General features: G+C 33.9%; 1 protein-coding gene across 1 annotated transcript in view; it reads left to right on the top strand.

Annotated features, from left to right (window-relative positions):
* Positions 1-15,446, top strand: part of dmtf1 (cyclin D binding myb-like transcription factor 1) — a 42,395-nt gene extending 26,949 nt beyond the window's left edge. The window contains exons 10-14 of the mRNA XM_038984762.1: positions 242-418; positions 596-675; positions 769-927; positions 14,713-15,004; positions 15,063-15,446. Of these exons, the coding sequence (XP_038840690.1) occupies positions 242-418; positions 596-675; positions 769-927; positions 14,713-15,004; positions 15,063-15,097 (743 nt within the window). The 3' untranslated portion in view covers positions 15,098-15,446. The remainder of the gene's footprint in view (positions 1-241; positions 419-595; positions 676-768; positions 928-14,712; positions 15,005-15,062) is intronic.
* The last annotated feature ends 4,190 nt before the right edge of the window (positions 15,447-19,636 follow it).

Genomic DNA, 19,636 nt, shown 5'->3' with positions numbered 1-19,636 from the left:
CTCCTTACCTCTCCTCTCACTCCTGACCCTTACCTCCTCACCTCTGACTCCTCATATCCAGTATCAGCAACATGTTTAAATCCTACACAATAACAAACTAGTGATGTTGTTACTATTGCAGATAATACTGTGTGTGTGTGTGTGTGTGTGTGTGTGTGTGTGTGTGTGTGTGTGTGTGTGTGTGTGTGTGTGTGTGTGTGTGTGTGTGTGTGTGTGTGTGTGTGTGTGTGTGTGTGTGTAGTGTTACTGAAGGGTCTTCAGGAGTTGATGGAGACTCAGGTGCCGTTAGGGGCGGGCACTGGGCCAGGTAGCCCTTCCCCTTCCCTGCAGATCCGAGTCACGCGATTGGAGGAGTGCTGTAGCTCCGCCCCCCGTCCCGTCACAGCACTGCAGATCCCACTGCAGATCACACACCTGGGTCAGTACAGGGGAGGGGAAGTAAGTGTGTGTGTGTACTGACTGGCGTCTCTATCAGCCTCAGACAGTGCTGGTGTGTGTGTGTGTGTGTGTGTGTGTACTGACTGGCGTCTCTATCAGCCTCAGACAGTGCTGGTGTGTGTGTGTGTGTGTGTGTACTGACTGGCGTCTCTATCAGCCTCAGACAGTGCTGGTGCCAGTGACACAGAGACCATCACCCTCAACACTGCTGCTCTGCAGACCTTACAGATCCTACCTGTGAGTTGAATCAGACCATAATATTACCTTTCGATATAGACACAATGTTCATGTCATCCTCTTTTAATATCACAACAATCACTGTGTGTGTAGTCTTTCCACCTGCACCCTACAGGGACTCCAGGGACGTACTTCCTTCAGACAGCAGCCAATCAGAGCCTGCCGCTCAGTCTTTCCAGCAATCCCACCGTCACACTGACAGCCAGCTCCTCCCCGTCGTCCCCAGAACACATCATCCTACACAGCCTCTCAGTGAGTGTTAGGGATGGATACACATTTACAGTGGACACCCCCATGAGTGTCTTTCAGTGGACACCCCCATGAGTGTCTTTCAGAACCCCTCCTAAAACCCCACCTGTTTAGTTTTGGTTGTCAGTGACATTTTGTTAATTCCCCTGTTTGAGCGACAATTTTAGTTTTTCTAGCTGGGGAACGTAAACAGGAAGTAATCGGCGGCAGCGTAGCCTAGTGGTTAGAGCGTTGGACTAGTAAGCGAAAGGTTGCAAGATCGTAATCCCCGAGCTGACAAGTTTACAAATCTGTCGTTCTGCCCCTGAACAAGGCAGTCATCGAAAATAAGAATTTGTTCTTAACTGACTTGCTTAGTTAAATAAAGGTAACATTTAAAAAAAATCAAATAATTGATTAAGCTTTCTGTACAATAGAAGATATTTAAACCCAGACAGCTTTTAGAGAAACACTTGTGAGCGATTATTATAAATAACGTTCACTCCCTCAGTAATATTATTATAAATAACGTTCATCTCTCGCGTACAAAAAAATTTCTAATTTATAATAACGTTTCCCTCATTAATATTTTATAAATAACGTTCACTCCCTCAGTAATATTATTATAAATACTCACGTCATCCTCAGTAATATTATTTATAAATAACGTTCACTCATCTATATTTTATAAATAACGTCACTCTCAGTAATATTATTATAAATAACGTTCACTCACCTCAGTAATATTATTATAAATAACGTTCACTCTCTCAGTAATATTATTATAATAACTGTTCCCTCTAGTAATATTATTATAAATAACGTTCACTCTCTCCAGTATATTATATAAATACGTTCACTCTTCTCAGTAATATTATTATAAATACGTTCACTCTCTCAGTTATATTATAATACGTTCACTTCTCTCAGTAATATTATTATAAATAATGTTCAATCTCTCAGTAATATTATGTATAAATAACGTTCACTCAGTAATATTATTATAAATAACGTTCACTCAGTAATATTATTATAAATAACGGTTCACGTTCCAGTAATATTATTATAATACGTCACTTCAGTCTCTCAGTAATAATTATTATAAATAATAAAAACGTTCACAATATCAGTAATATTAATATATATAATAACGTTACCAAAACAAAAAAAAGAAAAAAAAAAATCAATAGTAATATTATTATAATAACGTTCACTCAGTTAATATTATTATAAATAACGTTCACAATTACCTCAGTAATATATATATCATAGTCACATACTTCATTACAGGTATATTATTATAATAACGTTCACTCTCTCATGTAATATTATTATAAATAACGTTCCTCAGTAATATTATTATAAATAATAACTTCACTCAGTAATATTATTATAAATAACGTTCACTCAGTAATATTATTATAAATAACGTTCCTCTCAGTAATATTATTATAATACCGTTCACTCATCTCAGTAATATTATTATAAATAACGTTCACTCAGTAAATTATTATAATACGTTCTCTCCAGTAATATTATTATAAATAACGTTCACTCCTCTCAGTAATATTATATAAATAACTTTCCCTATCAGTATATTATTATAAATACGTTCACTCCCTCAGTAATATTATTATAAATAACGTTCACTCCCTCAGTAAATATTATAAATAACGTTCACTCAGTAATATTTTATATAACGTTCACTCGTAATTTATTATAAATAACGTTCTCTCAGTAATATTATTAAAAATAACGTTCGCTCTCTCAGTAATATTATTATAAATAACGTACCATCTCTCAGTAATATTATTATAATAAGCGTTCCCTCAGTAATATTATTATAATAACGTTCACTCAGTATATTATTATAAATTAACGTTCACTCCTCAGTAATATTATTATAATAACGTTCTACTTCATTAATATAATATTATTATAATCACGTCTCCTCGTAATATATTATAAATAACGTTCTCACTCTCTCAGTATATTATTATAATAACGTTCAGTCCCTCAGTAATATTATTATAAATAACGTTCACACTCTCTCAGTAATATTATTATAAAATAACTTCCCATAAAAGCACAATGATAAAAAACTCACTCCTCAGTAATATTATTATAAATAACTTCACTAGACAAATTAAAAAATCTCTCTCAGTATATAATTATAAATAACATTTCAACAGTAGAATCCTTCTCAGATAATATTATTATTAATAACGTTCAACTCTCTAGTAATATTATTATAAAATAACGTTCACAAAACTTCCTCTTCAGTAATATTATTATAAATACCGTTTCACAAAAAAAAAAAAAAAAGAGAAAGAAAACAAAGAAAAATAATTAAATAAAAAAAATCAAAACAAAAAACCCATCTCCTTTACAGTAATATTATTATAATAACGTATCACAAAAAAAAAAAAAAAGTAAAGATGAAAAAAAAAAAAAAAAAAAAAAATAAGGAAAAAAAAAAAAAATAAAAAACCAAAAAAAAAGACAAATGAAAAAGATATAAGAAAAAAAAAAAAAAAAAAAATAAAAAAAAATTTATAAAAAAAAAAACAGATAAAAAAAACAACAAAATAACAAAAAAAAAAAAAACAAAAAAAAAAAAAAAAGGCGCTTTGTAAAATAAAAAAAACAAAACCAAAAAAATCAAAAATAACAGGTTAAAAAAAAAAAATCAAAAAAGAATAAAAGAGATCAAAATACAAAATAAAAATATACCCCTCAGTAATATTATTATAATGCGTTCAACGAAAAAAAAAACTAAAAAAAAAAAAAAACAAAAAATGTAAAAAACCAAGTTAAAAAAAGAAAAGAATACTCATTCAGTAATAATATAATTTTAATAACGTTCAAAAACTTAATCTACTCATTAATATTATGGAATTAATACTTCAACATAAAAGAGAAAAAAAAAAGAAAAAAATAAAAAAAGAAAAAAAAAAAAATAAACATAAAACATAAAAAAAAACAAAAGAAAATAAAAAAAAAAGAAAAAAACAAAAACAAAAAAACAAGAATAAAAAAAAAAAAAAAAAAATGAAAAATGAAAGAAAAAAAAAGAAAAAATACAAAAAAAAAAAAAAGAAAAAAAAAAAAAAAATAGACAAAAAAAAAAAAAAAAAAATAAAAAAACATACAAAAAAAAAAAAAAAGAAAAAAAAAAATGAAAAAAGTAAAAAAACGAAAATAAAAAGGAAATAAAAAAAGAGAAAGAAAAAAATAAAAGAAAAAAAAAAAAAAGAAAGAGAAATCAAAAAAAGAACACAAAAACTTGTAACTTGAGAAGAAAATATTTTAAAAAAAAAAAAAAAAAAAAAAAAAAAAAAATACGGAAAAAAAAAAAAAAAAAAAAGTAAAAAAAAAGAAAACAAAACAAAAAGAAAAAAAAAAAGGAAAAAAAAAAAAAAAACAAAAAAAAAAAAAAAAAAATAAAAAAAAATTGTAAAAAAAATGAAAAAAAAAAAAAAAAAAAAAAAAAATGAAATAAAAAATCAAACACACAAAAAAGAAAAAAAAGAAAAAAAAAAAAAAAAAAAAAAAAAAAACAAAAAAAAGAAAAGTAAAACACTAAAAAAAAAAGAAAAAAAGATAAGAGTAGTAAAATGAAAAACAAAAAAAAAAATAAAAGAAAAAAAAAAAAAAAAAAAAAAAAAAAAAAAAGAAAAACCGAATAAAAGAACAAAAAAAAACAAAAAGAAAAAAAAATAAAGAAAAACAAAGAAAATAAAAAATACAATCTTACAAATCTCAGTAATATTATTATAAAGATGTAATCACATCTCGCATGTAATATTATATATAAATAACAAGTTCCCCAATAAACGAGCACGACTACTCATGATGTAATATTCATTATATAACTACAGGCGTACTACTACATACTCCACACTGCTCATGGTATATATTACCTTATATAACTGGTAACTTTCACAAATGTAATGAATATACGACGAATAGAGTCTACTGCAGTTAAATATTAGTTATGTAAATATAACCGAATATCTGTTACTGCCTTGTAAAAGGTACCTTCAGGATAATACTTATTATAATATTAACGGATCACTCAGTAATATTATATATAAATAACGTGTCAATCGATAGAGGAAAAAGTGTCAGTAATACTATTATAAATACGTTCTACTCTCCTTTCAGTATAATAGTATTATCTAAGACGTTCACAATCAGTATATTATTATAAATAAATCGTGGTAATCACTAAGGTCAGTATATTATTAATATATACGTTCTCGATCAGTAATTAATTATTATAAATAACGTTTCGAACAGAATCAGTAATATTCTATATAAATAACGTACCTCAACAAATTCAGATAGATCAATATATATATAAATACCGTTCATCAAGTCAGTAGGAATCATTATTATAAGATAAGATCGTTCACAAGTCAGTAATAATTATTATCGAATTAACGAGTATCAACAATGAAAATAGGAAACTTTGTCTTCCTCCTTGGAATGTCATGTATAATTATTATTAAATACGTTCACAATCTCTCGTACTATTAATGTATATAATAACGTATCACTTCAGTAATATTATTATAAATCACGGTCAATTACATCAGTGAATTTACTTATAATGTGATGCGGTTTATATCTGACACGTTACTAGTTATAATATATTTAACTGAGTGAAATAACGTTCACTCTAGTAAGTTCAAATATTACTGAGTGATACGGTATTAATTAATCATGTAATAGTTACTCAGTAGTGAAACGGCTTATTATATAATTATATTACAATAGATAGTACGAAGGTCGACGTTCATCTTCAGTAATATTCTATATACCTGGTATAGAACGTTGATTTTCTAATACTCATCTCTAGCTGATGAATCATATTATTATTAAATAAATATTACTGAAGGTTGTGTACGATCTCCCTATGTATTTGTATACTTAATTATTAAGATGAGGTAACACTGCTAGGGGACTGAGGGGAGATAGAGAGGTCTGCCCGAGGGCGGGAGAAGAAAGGGAAAGAGAAGAACGGGATTGATATATACGAGTGAGGTATTAAATTCTAGAGGGAATTACAGTGATGAGTTATAGAAGCCTGTGTGACTTAGAATTGGGCAAAGGGTAGCGGAGTAAGAAGGAAACGGGGAGGGAAGCATAATATATCTGATTGATAGAAGTTGACTGAGGTGAACGGTTCTGGTAGAAGTAGTCAGGAGCGGGAGAACGGTGGTGGATCGACTCATGAATGTAGATGTGGATAGATTAACCGGTTGGGCGTGGCATAAGGACTTATACTGGATGGTGGGGGATAAAGCGGATTCGGGTCGAACTGGTATAAATAATTGACGGGAGGGAGGTGAAACGTTATGCATACATACGATTAAATGCATTAATATTATTATAGTCGATAACGTTTCTACCTCACTGCCTCTATTAATATATATTAAGTACGTTACCGAGGAGAGTGCACGCCAGTTCATGCTTCTCATTTTATATAATATTATTAAAACTGTAGATGTGAGGTAAAATCACGTCCCTCCCTCCAGTATTATTATTAGTAAAATAACGTTCACTCTCAGTAATATTTTGATAAATAGTTCACTTCTCCCTCAGTATATAAGTATAAATAACGTTCACTCCCCTCAGTAATATTATTATAAATAACGTTCACATCCCTCAGTAATATTATTATAAATAACGTTCACTCCCTCAGTAATATTATTATAAATAACGTTCACAGTCCCTCAGTAATATTATTATAAATAACGTTCACTCCCTCAGTAATATTATTATAAATAACGTTCACCTCCCTCAGTAATATTATTATAAATAACGTTCACTCCCTCAGTAATATTATTATAAATAACGTTCACTCCCTCAGTAATATTATTATAAATAACGTTCACTCCCTCAGTAATATTAATATAAATAACGTTCACTCTCTCAGTAATATTATTATAAATAACGTTCACTCCCTCAGTAATATTATTATAAATAACGTTCACTCACTCAGTAATATTATTATAAATAACGTTCTCTCAGTAATATTATTATAAATAACGTTCACTCCCTCAGTAATATTATTATAAATAACGTTCACTCCCTCAGTTATATTATTATAAATAACGTTCACTCCCTCAGTAATATTATTATAAATAACGTTCACTCCCTCAGTTATATTATTATAAATAACGTTCACTCAGCAATATTATTATAAATAACGTTCACTCTCTCAGTAATATTATTATAAATAACGTTCACTCCCTCAGTAATATTATTATAAATAACGTTCACTCAGTAATATTATTATAAATAACGTTCACTCCCTCAGTAATATTATTATAAATAACGTTCACTCCTTCAGTAATATTATTATAAATAACGTTCACTCCCTCAGTAATATTATTATAAATAACGTTCACTCAGTAATATTATTATAAATAACATTCACTCAGTAATATTATTATAAATAACGTTCACTCAGTAATATTATTATAAATAACGTTCACTCTCTCAGTAATATTATTATAAATAACGTTCACTCCCTCAGTAATATTATTATAAATAACGTTCACTCAGTAATATTATTATAAATAACGTTCACTCTCTCAGTATATTATTATAAATAACGTTTCCCTCAGTAATATTATTATAAATAACGTTCCCTCAGTAATATTATTATAAATAACGTTCACTCCCTCAGTAATATTATTATAAATAACGTTCCCTCAGTAATATTATTATAAATAACGTTCCCTCAGTAATATTATTATAAATAACGTTCACTCTCTCAGTAATATTATTATAAATAACGTTCACTCCCTCAGTAATATTATTATAAATAACGTTCACTCTCTCAGTAATATTATTATAAATAACGTTCACTCCCTCAGTAATATTATTATAAATAACGTTCACTCCCTCAGTAATATTATTATAAATAACGTTCACTCTCTCAGTAATATTATTATTAATAACGTTCTCTCAGTAATATTATTATAAATAACGTTCTCTCAGTAATATTATTATAAATAACGTTCACTCCCTCAGTAATATTATTATAAATAACGTTCACTCCCTCAGTAATATTATTATAAATAACGTTCACTCTCTCAGTAATATTATTATTAATAACGTTCTCTCAGTAATATTATTATAAATAACGTTCACTCTCTCAGTAATATTATTATAAATAACGTTCACTCTCTCAGTAATATTATTATAAATAACGTTCACTCCCTCAGTAATATTATTATAAATAACGTTCACTCTCTCAGTAATATTATTATAAATAACGTTCACTCTCTCAGTAATATTATTATAAATAACGTTCACTCAGTAATATTATTATAAATAACGTTCACTCAGTAATATTATTATAAATAACGTTCTCTCAGTAATATTATTATAAATAACGTTCACTCTCTCAGTAATATTATTATAAATAACGTTCACTCAGTAATATTATTATAAATAACGTTCACTCAGTAATATTATTATAAATAACGTTCTCTCAGTAATATTATTATAAATAACGTTCACTCAGTAATATTATTATAAATAACGTTCACTCAGTAATATTATTATAAATAACGTTCTCTCAGTAATATTATTATAAATAACGTTCACTCAGTAATATTATTATAAATAACGTTCACTCAGTAATATTATTATAAATAACGTTCACTCTCTCAGTAATATTATTATAAATAACGTTCACTCAGTAATATTATTATAAATAACGTTCACTCAGTAATATTATTATAAATAACGTTCACTCAGTAATATTATTATAAATAACGTTCACTCAGCAATATTATTATAAATAACGTTCACTCAGTAATATTATTATAAATAACGTTCTCTCAGTAATATTATTATAAATAACGTTCTCTCAGTAATATTATTATAAATAACGTTCTCTCAGTAATATTATTATAAATAACGTTCACTCAGTAATATTATTATAAATAACGTTCACTCAGTAATATTATTATAAATAACGTTCACTCAGTAATATTATTATAAATAACGTTCACTCAGTAATATTATTATAAATAACGTTCACTCAGTAATATTATTATAAATAACGTTCTCTCAGTAATATTATTATAAATAACGTTCACTCAGTAATATTATTATAAATAACGTCCACTCCCTCAGTAATATTATTATAAATAACGTTCACTCTCAGTAATATTATTATAAATAACGTTCACTCCCTCAGTAATATTATTATAAATAACGTTCACTCCCTCAGTAATATTATTATAAATAACGTTCTCTCAGTAATATTATTATAAATAACGTTCACTCTCTCAGTAATATTATTATAAATAACGTTCTCTCAGTAATATTATTATAAATAACGTTCACTCCCTCAGTAATATTATTATAAATAACGTTCCCTCAGTAATATTATTATAAATAACGTTCCCTCAGTAATATTATTATAAATAACATTCACTCTCTCAGTAATATTATTATAAATAACATTCACTCAGTAATATTATTATAAATAACGTTCACTCTCTCAGTAATATTATTATAAATAACGTTCACTCAGTAATATTATTATAAATAACGTTCACTCTCTCAGTAATATTATTATAAATAACGTTCACTCCCTCAGTAATATTATTATAAATAACGTTCACTCTCTCAGTAATATTATTATAAATAACGTTCCCTCAGTAATATTATTATAAATAACATTCACTCAGTAATATTATTATAAATAACGTTCACTCCCTCAGTAATATTATTATAAATAACGTTCCCTCAGTAATATTATTATAAATAACGTTCACTCACTCAGTAATATTATTATAAATAACGTTCACTCACTCAGTAATATTATTATAAATAACGTTCACTCAGTAATATTATTATAAATAACGTTCACTCCCTCAGTAATATTATTATAAATAACGTTCACTCCCTCAGTAATATTATTATAAATAACGTTCACTCCCTCAGTAATATTATTATAAATAACGTTCACTCCCTCAGTAATATTATTATAAATAACGTTCACTCCCTCAGTAATATTATTATAAATAACGTTCACTCCCTCAGTAATATTATTATAAATAACGTTCACTCCCTCAGTAATATTATTATAAATAACGTTCACTCCTCTCAGTAATATTATTATAAATAACGTTCACTCCCTCAGTAATATTAATATAAATAACGTTCACTCTCTCAGTAATATTAATATAAATAACGTTCACTCCTCTCAGTAATATTATTATAAATAACGTTCACTCCCTCAGTAATATTATTATAAATAACGTTCTCTCAGTAATATTATTATAAATAACGTTCACTCCTCAGTAATATTATTATAAATAACGTTCACTCCCTCAGTAATATTATTATAAATAACGGTTCACTCCCTCAGTTATATTATAAATAACGTTCACTCCCTCAGTAATATTATTATAAATAACGTTCACTCCCTCAGTTATATTATTATAAATAACGTTCACTCAGCAATATTATTATAAATAACGTTCACTCTCTCAGTAATATTATTATAAATAACGTTCACTCCCTCAGTAATATTATTATAAATAACGTTCACTCAGTAATATTATTATAAATAACGTTCACTCCCTCAGTAATATTATTATAAATAACGTTCACTCCTTCAGTAATATTATTATAAATAACGTTCACTCCCTCAGTAATATTATTATAAATAACGTTCACTCAGTAATATTATTATAAATAACATTCACTCAGTAATATTATTATAAATAACGTTCACTCAGTAATATTATTATAAATAACGTTCACTCTCTCAGTAATATTATTATAAATAACGTTCACTCCCTCAGTAATATTATTATAAATAACGTTCACTCAGTAATATTATTATAAATAACGTTCACTCTCTCAGTTATATTATTATAAATAACGTTCACTCCCTCAGTAATATTATTATAAATAACGTTCACTCCCTCAGTAATATTATTATAAATAACGTTCACTCAGTAATATTATTATAAATAACGTTCTCTCAGTAATATTATTATAAATAACGTTCACTCTCTCAGTAATATTATTATAAATAACGTTCACTCCCTCAGTAATATTATTATAAATAACGTTCACTCCCTCAGTAATATTATTATAAATAACATTCACTCTCTCAGTAATATTATTATAAATAACATTCACTCAGTAATATTATTATAAATAACGTCCACTCAGTAATATTATTATAAATAACGTTCACTCAGTAATATTATTATAAATAACGTTCTCTCAGTAATATTATTATAAATAACATTCACTCCCTCAGTAATATTACTATAAATAACATTCACTCAGTAATATTATTATAAATAACGTTCACTCCCTCAGTAATATTATTATAAATAACGTTCACTCCTTCAGTAATATTATTATAAATAACGTTCACTCCCTCAGTAATATTATTATAAATAACGTTCACTCAGTAATATTATTATAAATAACGTTCTCTCAGTAATATTATTATAAATAACGTTCTCTCAGTAATATTATTATAAATAACGTTCACTCAGTAATATTATTATAAATAACGTTCCCTCAGTAATATTATTATAAATAACGTTCTCTCAGTAATATTATTATAAATAACGTTCACTCCCTCAGTAATATTATTATAAATAACGTTCACTCTCTCAGTAATATTATTATAAATAACGTTCACTCTCTCAGTAATATTATTATAAATAACGTTCACTCCCTCAGTAATATTATTATAAATAACGTTCACTCCCTCAGTAATATTATTATAAATAACATTCACTCAGTAATATTATTATAAATAACATTCACTCAGTAATATTATTATAAATAACGTTCACTCAGTAATATTATTATAAATAACGTTCACTCACTCAGTAATATTATTATAAATAACGTTCACTCTCTCAGTAATATTATTATAAATAACGTTCACTCCCTCAGTAATATTATTATAAATAACGTTCACTCTCTCAGTAATATTATTATAAATAACGTTCTCTCAGTAATATTATTATAAATAACGTTCACTCCCTCAGTAATATTATTATAAATAACGTTCACTCTCTCAGTAATATTATTATAAATAACGTTCACTCAGTAATATTATTATAAATAACGTTCACTCCCTCAGTAATATTATTATAAATAACGTTCACTCTCTCAGTAATATTATTATAAATAACGTTCACTCAGTAATATTATTATAAATAACGTTCACTCTCTCAGTAATATTATTATAAATAACGTTCACTCCCTCAGTAATATTATTATAAATAACGTTCCCTCAGTAATATTATTATAAATAACGTTCACTCCCTCAGTAATATTATTATAAATAACGTTCACTCCCTCAGTAATATTATTATAAATAACGTTCACTCAGTAATATTATTATAAATAACGTTCACTCAGTAATATTATTATAAATTACGTTCACTCTCTCAGTTATATTATTATAAATAACGTTCACTCCCTCAGTAATATTATTATAAATAACGTTCACTCTCTGTTATATTATTATAAATAACGTTCACTCTCTCAGTAATATTATTATAAATAACGTTCACTCCCTCAGTAATATTATTATAAATAACGTTCACTCCCTCAGTAATATTATTATAAATAACGTTCACTCAGTAATATTATTATAAATAACGTTCACTCAGTAATATTATTATAAATAACGTTCACTCAGTAATATCATTATAAATCACGTAAATAAACGTAAATACCTAATAACTAGTCGTTAGTTAGTAATATACCGCTGGTGAACTAGTCCTTAGTTAGTAATATACCCCTGGTGAACTAGTCCTTAGTTAGTAATATACCCCTGGTGAAGTAGTCCTTAGTTAATAATATACCCCTGGTGAAGTAGTCCTTAGTTAGTAATATACCCCTGGTGAAGTAGTCCTTAGTTAGTAATATACCCCTGGTGAACTAGTCCTTAAGTTAGTAATATACCCCTGGTGAACTAGTCCTTAGTTAGTAATATACCCCTGGTGAACTAAGTCCTTAGTTAATAATATACCCCTGGTGAACTAGTCCTTAGTTAGTAATATACCCCTGGTGAAGTAGTCCTTAGTTAGTAATATACCCCTGGTGAAGTAGTCCTTAGTAATATACCCCTGGTGAACTAGTCCTTAGTAATATACCCCTGGTGAACTAGTCCTTAGTTAGTAATATACCCCTGGTGAACTAGTCCTTAGTTAGTAATATACCCCTGGTGAACTAGTCCTTAGTTAGTAATATACCCCTGGTGAACTAGTCCTTAGTTAATAATATACCCCTGGTGAACTAGTCCTTAGTTAGTAATATACCCCTGGTGAACTAGTCATTAGTTAGTAATATACCCCTGGTGAAGTAGTCCTTAGTTAGTAATATACCCCTGGTGAACTAGTCCTTAGTTAGTAATATACCCCTGGCGAAGTAGTCCTTAGTTAGTAATATACCCCTGGTGAAGTAGTCCTTAGTTAGTAATATACCCCTGGTGAAGTAGTCCTTAGTTAGTAATATACCCCTGGCGAAGTAGTCCTTAGTTAGTAATATACCCCTGGTGAACTAGTCCTTAGTAATATACCCCTGGTGAACTAGTCCTTAGTTAGTAATATACCTCTGGTGAACTAGTCCTTAGTTAGTAATATACCCCTGGTGAACTAGTCCTTAGTTAGTAATATACCCCTGGCGAAGTAGTCCTTAGTTAGTAATATACCCCTGGTGAAGTAGTCCTTAGTTAGTAATATACCCCTGGTGAACTAGTCGTTAGTTAGTAATATACCCCTGGTGAACTAGTCCTTAGTTAGTAATATACCCCTGGTGAAGTAGTCCTTAGTTAGTAATATACCCCTGGTGAACTAGTTGTTAGTTCGTAATATACCCCTGGTGAACTAGTCCTTAGTTAGTAATATACCCCTGGTGAACTAGTCCTTAGTTAGTAATATACCCCTGGTGAACTAGTCGTTAGTTAGTAATATACCCCTGGTGAAGTAGTCCTTAGTTAGTAATATACCCCTGGTGAACTAGTCCTTAGTTAGTAATATACCCCTGGTGAAGTAGTCCTTAGTTAGTAATATACCCCTGGTGAACTAGTCGTTAGTTAGTAATATACCCCTGGTGAACTAGTCCTTAGTTAGTAATATACCCCTGGTGAACTAGTCCTTAGTTAGTAATATACCCCTGGTGAAGTAGTCCTTAGTTAGTAATATACCCCTGGTGAACTAGTCCTTAGTTAGTAATATACCCCTGGTGAACTAAGTCCTTAGTTAATAATATACCCCTGGTGAACTAGTCCTTAGTTAGTAATATACCCCTGGTGAACTAAGTCCTTAGTTAGTAATATACCCCTGGTGAACTAGTCCTTAGTTAGTAATATACTCCTGGTGAACTAGTCCTTAGTTAGTAATATACCCCTGGTGAACTAGTCCTTAGTTAGTAATATACCCCTGGTGAAGTAGTCCTTAGTTAGTAATATACCCCTGGTGAAGTAGTCCTTAGTAATATACCCCTGGTGAACTAGTCCTTAGTAATATACCCCTGGTGAACTAGTTCTTAGTTAGTAATATACTCCTGGTGAACTAGTCCTTAGTTAGTAATATACCCCTGGTGAACTAGTCCTTAGTTAGTAATATACCCCTGGTGAACTAGTCCTTAGTTAGTAATATACCCCTGGTGAACTAGTCCTTAGTTAGTAATATACCCCTGGTGAACTAGTCCTTAGTAATATTGTTATAAATAATCCCATAGAAACTAATTATTATCTGACTAAGTGCAGCATTTTTTTTGTGTTGTCAGACGGAGGGTCTTTGTTCCAATGACAGCGTCATCATTCAGACGGTCACCTCTGACCACACCTCTCCAGAGCCTCTTTGCCAATCACAGCTGGTTGTGGAGATGCAGGGGGAGGAGCCAGAGCAGAACTTCCTGATTGGTTCCTCAGAAGACGGAGCCACCGAGACTCCGGAGCCAATGACAGACAGCTTTACTGCCAAGGTCCTGGACTCTCCCTCTCAGGAGGAGCATTCTGGGATAGCGAAGGGGGCGGTGCTTATCGTTTCTCCTACAAATGTCAGCAGCACACTTACAGGTACACACACACACTCTCACACACACACACTCTCTCATCCTCTTCTTCTCTCCTTCAGATCTGATCCTAGAGAACCAGGATGGCTCTGACTGAGCTGGATAACATCATCACTGATGGAGCCAATCAAACAGCAGAGTGGACATGTCATCATTTTGGACATTATTTCTGATTGGCTGAGTTGGCCATTAAGCCCCTCCCTTTTAAATGTTCTCTTGGGTATGGCAGTAATACACCTAATACTGGTATGTACACCGCCATCAAACCCCAACAAAGAAGAAGTTCTCTTGGGTCAGAGGTGAGACTATGACATCATCATGGGTTCCTGTGGGGGCCGGCCTACTGACCACACAGAGAACAGGACAGATCCTCATTCATCTGACACTGTGAATTATATCTGCATTTAGTTTATTTATGTGTAATAAAAACTCCCACAGTTGCTAGTCTGGTGTGTTTTAGTACTGTCTGTCGATCGTCCGAGACTTTATCCCTGGTTATACCTGCTCCTTTGTCCTGATCTTGTCCACATTCTGATTTAACATTGACACAGGTGTTGACAATTAAGACACATTAGGCAGGTTTACATTGACCTGGGTTTACCAATATTGCAAAGTATATCCCTACCCAGGCCTGCAACATTCAGGCCCTACCCTACCCAGGCCTGCAACATTCAGGCCCTACCCTACCCAGGCCTGCAACATTCAGGCCCTACCCTACCCAGGCCTGTAACATTCAGGCCCTACCCTACCCAGGCCTGTAACATTCAGGCCCTACCCTACCCAGGCCTGTAACATTCAGGCCCTACCCTACCCAGGCCTGTAACATTCAGGCCCTACCCTACCCAGGCCTGTAACATTCAGGCCCTACCCTACCCAGGCCTGCAACATTCAGGCCCTACCCTACCCAGGCCTGCAACATTCAGGCTCTACCCTACCCAGGCCTGCAACATTCAGGCCCTACCCTACCCAGGCCTGATTGCTTCTGCCAAATGTAAAGATGGAAACCAGAAATAACTTCCACCGTTAGTAAATCTATTAGCTGCTCATCTGTCTCTGACTCCCTCTGCATGCACTCTGCTCACGGTGGCTCTGTCTGTGAGCAACCATAGCAACGGCTCCACTTGGCCCGATCTGCTGTTCGCTACTTTTCATCACTAAACTCTGACAAATAATCTCTCCTGGTTTATATTTGAGGTTGAAATACTTCTGAGACCATGTTATGATCCTAGTCATATGAGCAGGGGTGCAGCTTCCACTGGGGATGGGGGGGACATGTACCATATTCTGAAATAGCATTGTCTTCAGGGGTGCAGCTTCCACTGGGGATGGGGGGGACATGTCCCATATTCTAGCGTTCTCTTCCAGAATGCCTGAGCTGCTACGTCTTGCTATTCTGGATGCTTCACCCTAACCCTATGCTGGATGCTTCACCCTAACCCTATTCTGGATGCTTCACCCTAACCCTATTCTGGATGCTTCACCCTAACCCTATTCTGGATGCTTCACCCTAACCCTATTCTGGATGCTTCACCCTATTCTGGATGCTTCACCCTATTCTGGATGCTTCACCCTAACCCTATTCTGGATGCTTCACCCTAACCCTATTCTGGATGCTTCACCCTAACCCTATTCTGGATGCTTCACCCTAACCCTATTCTGGATGCTTCACCCTAACCCTATTCTGGATGCTTCACCCTAACCCTATTCTGGATGCTTCACCCTATTCTGGATGCTTCACCCTATTCTGGATGCTTCACCCTAACCCTATTCTGGATGCTTAACCCTATTCTGGATGCTTCACCCTAACCCTATTCTGGATGCTTCACCCTAACCCTATTCTGGATGCTTCACCCTAACCCTATTCTGGATGCTTCACCCTAACCCTATTCTGGATGCTTCCCCCTAACCCTATTCTGGATGCTTCACCCTAACCCTATTCTGGATGCTTCACCCTAACCCTATTCTGGATGCTTCCCCCTAACCCTATTCTGGATGCTTCCCCCTAACCCTATTCTGGATGCTTCCCCCTAACCCTATTCTGGATGCTTCACCCTAACCCTATTCTGGATGCTTCACCCTAACCCTATTCTGGATGCTTCACCCTAACCCTATTCTGGATGCTTCACCCTAACCCTATTCTGGATGCTTCACCCTAACCCTATTCTGGATGCTTCACCCTAACCCTATTCTGGATGCTTCACCCTAACCCTAACCTGGATGCTTCACCCTAACCCTATTCTGGATGCTTCACCCTATTCTGGATGCTTCACCCTAACCCTATTCTGGATGCTTCACCCTAACCCTATTCTGGATGCTTCACCCTAACCCTATTCTGGATGCTTCACCCTAACCCTAACCTGGATGCTTCACCCTAACCCTAACCTGGATGCTTCACCCTAACCCTATTCTGGATGCTTCACCCTAACCCTATTCTGGATGCTTCACCATCCAGTTCCACCCAACAACAATATAAAGGCAACATATAAAGTGTTGGTTTCATGAGATGAAATAAAGGATCCCAGAAATGTTCCACACAACAAGCTTCACTTCCCTGTTAGTGAGCCTTTCTCCAGATGATCCAAGTCAACAGGAAAGGTTTTCATCTTTAGTGGATAATATACGATTAGAAAGGTTAAACATATGGAACATGGAAACCAAACGAGGGTGGTCTATGGTGATAGGTGGAGGAGAGTGGCTGAGGGGCGGGATGGGCTAAGAGTGGCTGAGGGGCGGGATGGGCTGACAGTGGCTGAGGGCTGAGAGGTGGGATGGGCTGAGAGTGGCTGAGGGGCGGGATGGGCTGACAGTGGCTGAGGGCTGAGAGGTGGGATGGGCTGAGAGTGGCTGAGGGGCGGGATGGGCTGAGGGGCGGGATGGGCTAAGAGTGGCTGAGGGGCGGGATGGGCTGACAGTGGCTGAGGGGTGGGATGGGCTGACAGTGGCTGAGGGCTGAGAGGTGGGATGGGCTGACAGTGGCTGAGGGGTGGGATGGGCTGAGGGGCGGGATGGGCTGAGAGGTGGGATGGGCTGAGGGCTGAGGGGCGGGATGGGCTGAGGGCTGGGATGGGCTGAGGGCTGAGAGTGGCTGAGAGGTGGGATGGGCTAAGAGTGGCTGAGGGGTGGGATGGGCTGAGGGGCGGGATGGGCTGACAGTGGCTGAGGGGCGGGATGGGCTGAGAGTGGCTGAGAGGTGGGATGGGCTAAGAGTGGCTGAGGGGCGGGATGGGCTGACAGTGGCTGAGGGGCGGGATGGGCTGACAGTGGCTGAGGGGCGGGATGGGCTGAGGGGCGGGATGGGCTAAGAGTGGCTGAGGGGTGGGATGGGCTGAGAGGTGGGATTATGGAGTTGATGTTTGGTAATGAATTATTGTTATGTGATTGCTTTATATAAAAGTACCATGTACACTAAATGTGTGTAAAATGTAGCAGAAAAGCTGTAAAAACACCATATATTTGTCCTCTGAAGAGGGGGGTGGTGGATGGGTTAATAATATATTAAAGATAATCAAGCTGATTAAACAGCATGATCATTACACAGGTGCACCTTGTGCTGGGGACAATAAAAGGCAACTAGTGTGCAGTTGTGCCACAGAGGTCTCAAGTTGAGGAAGCGTACAATTGGCATGCTGACTGCAAAGTTCATTTCTTTACCATAAGTCACTGTAGAGAATTTGGCAGTACATCCAACCGGCCTCAGAACCGAAGGTGTCGTTTGCTGATGTCAACGTTGTGAACAGAGTGCCCCATGGTGGCGGTGGGGTTATGGTATGGGGAGGCATAAACTACGGACAACGAACACAATTACGTTTTATCAATGACAATGAGTGCACAGATCCTGAGGCCCATTGTTGTGCCATTCATCCACCGTCATCACCTCATGTTTCAGCATGATAATGCACAGCCCCATGTCGCTAGGATCTGTACACAATTCCTGGAAGCTGAAAAATCTCCCAGTTCTTCCATGGCCTGCATACACATCACCCGTTGAGCATGTTTGGGATGCTCTGGATCGACGTGTACGACAGCGTGTTCCAGTTCCCGCCAATATCCAGCAACTTCACACAGCCATTGAAGAGGAGTGGGACAACATTCCACAGGCCACCAATCAACAGCCTGATCAACTCGATGTGAAGGAGATGTGTTGCACTGCATGATGGTCACACCAGATACTGACTGGTTTTCTGATCCACACCCCTACCTTTTAAAAAAAGGTATCTGACCAACATATGCATATCTGTATTCCCAGTCATGTGATCAGGGCCTAATGAATTCAAACTGTAAGTCTCTGATTGTTGCAAGTTTCATATATATTAAGGAAGTTTCACAAGACGGTAGCGATAGCTTGGCACATGAGGATTATTAGAATATGGCAAATTGAGTTTGATCCATGCTGGTTTTCACAGGCTACCTGAGGCATGACACGTCACTGGGAGGGCTACCTGAGGCATGAAACGTCACTGGGAGGGCTACCTGAGGCGTGAAACGTCACTGGGAGGGCTACCTGAGGCGTGAAACGTCACTGGGAGGGCTACCTGAGGCGTGAAACGTCACTGGGAGGGCTACCTGAGGCATGAAACGTCACTGGGAGGGCAACCTGAGGCATGAAACATCGGTGGGAGGGCAACCTGAGGCATGA

Source organism: Salvelinus namaycush, unplaced genomic scaffold (assembly GCF_016432855.1).
Source record: "Salvelinus namaycush isolate Seneca unplaced genomic scaffold, SaNama_1.0 Scaffold263, whole genome shotgun sequence".
NCBI classification, from domain to species: Eukaryota; Metazoa; Chordata; class Actinopteri; order Salmoniformes; family Salmonidae; genus Salvelinus; species Salvelinus namaycush.
Note: the sequence above shows the minus strand (reverse complement) of the source record. Positions and strands in the feature narration are given on the sequence as shown.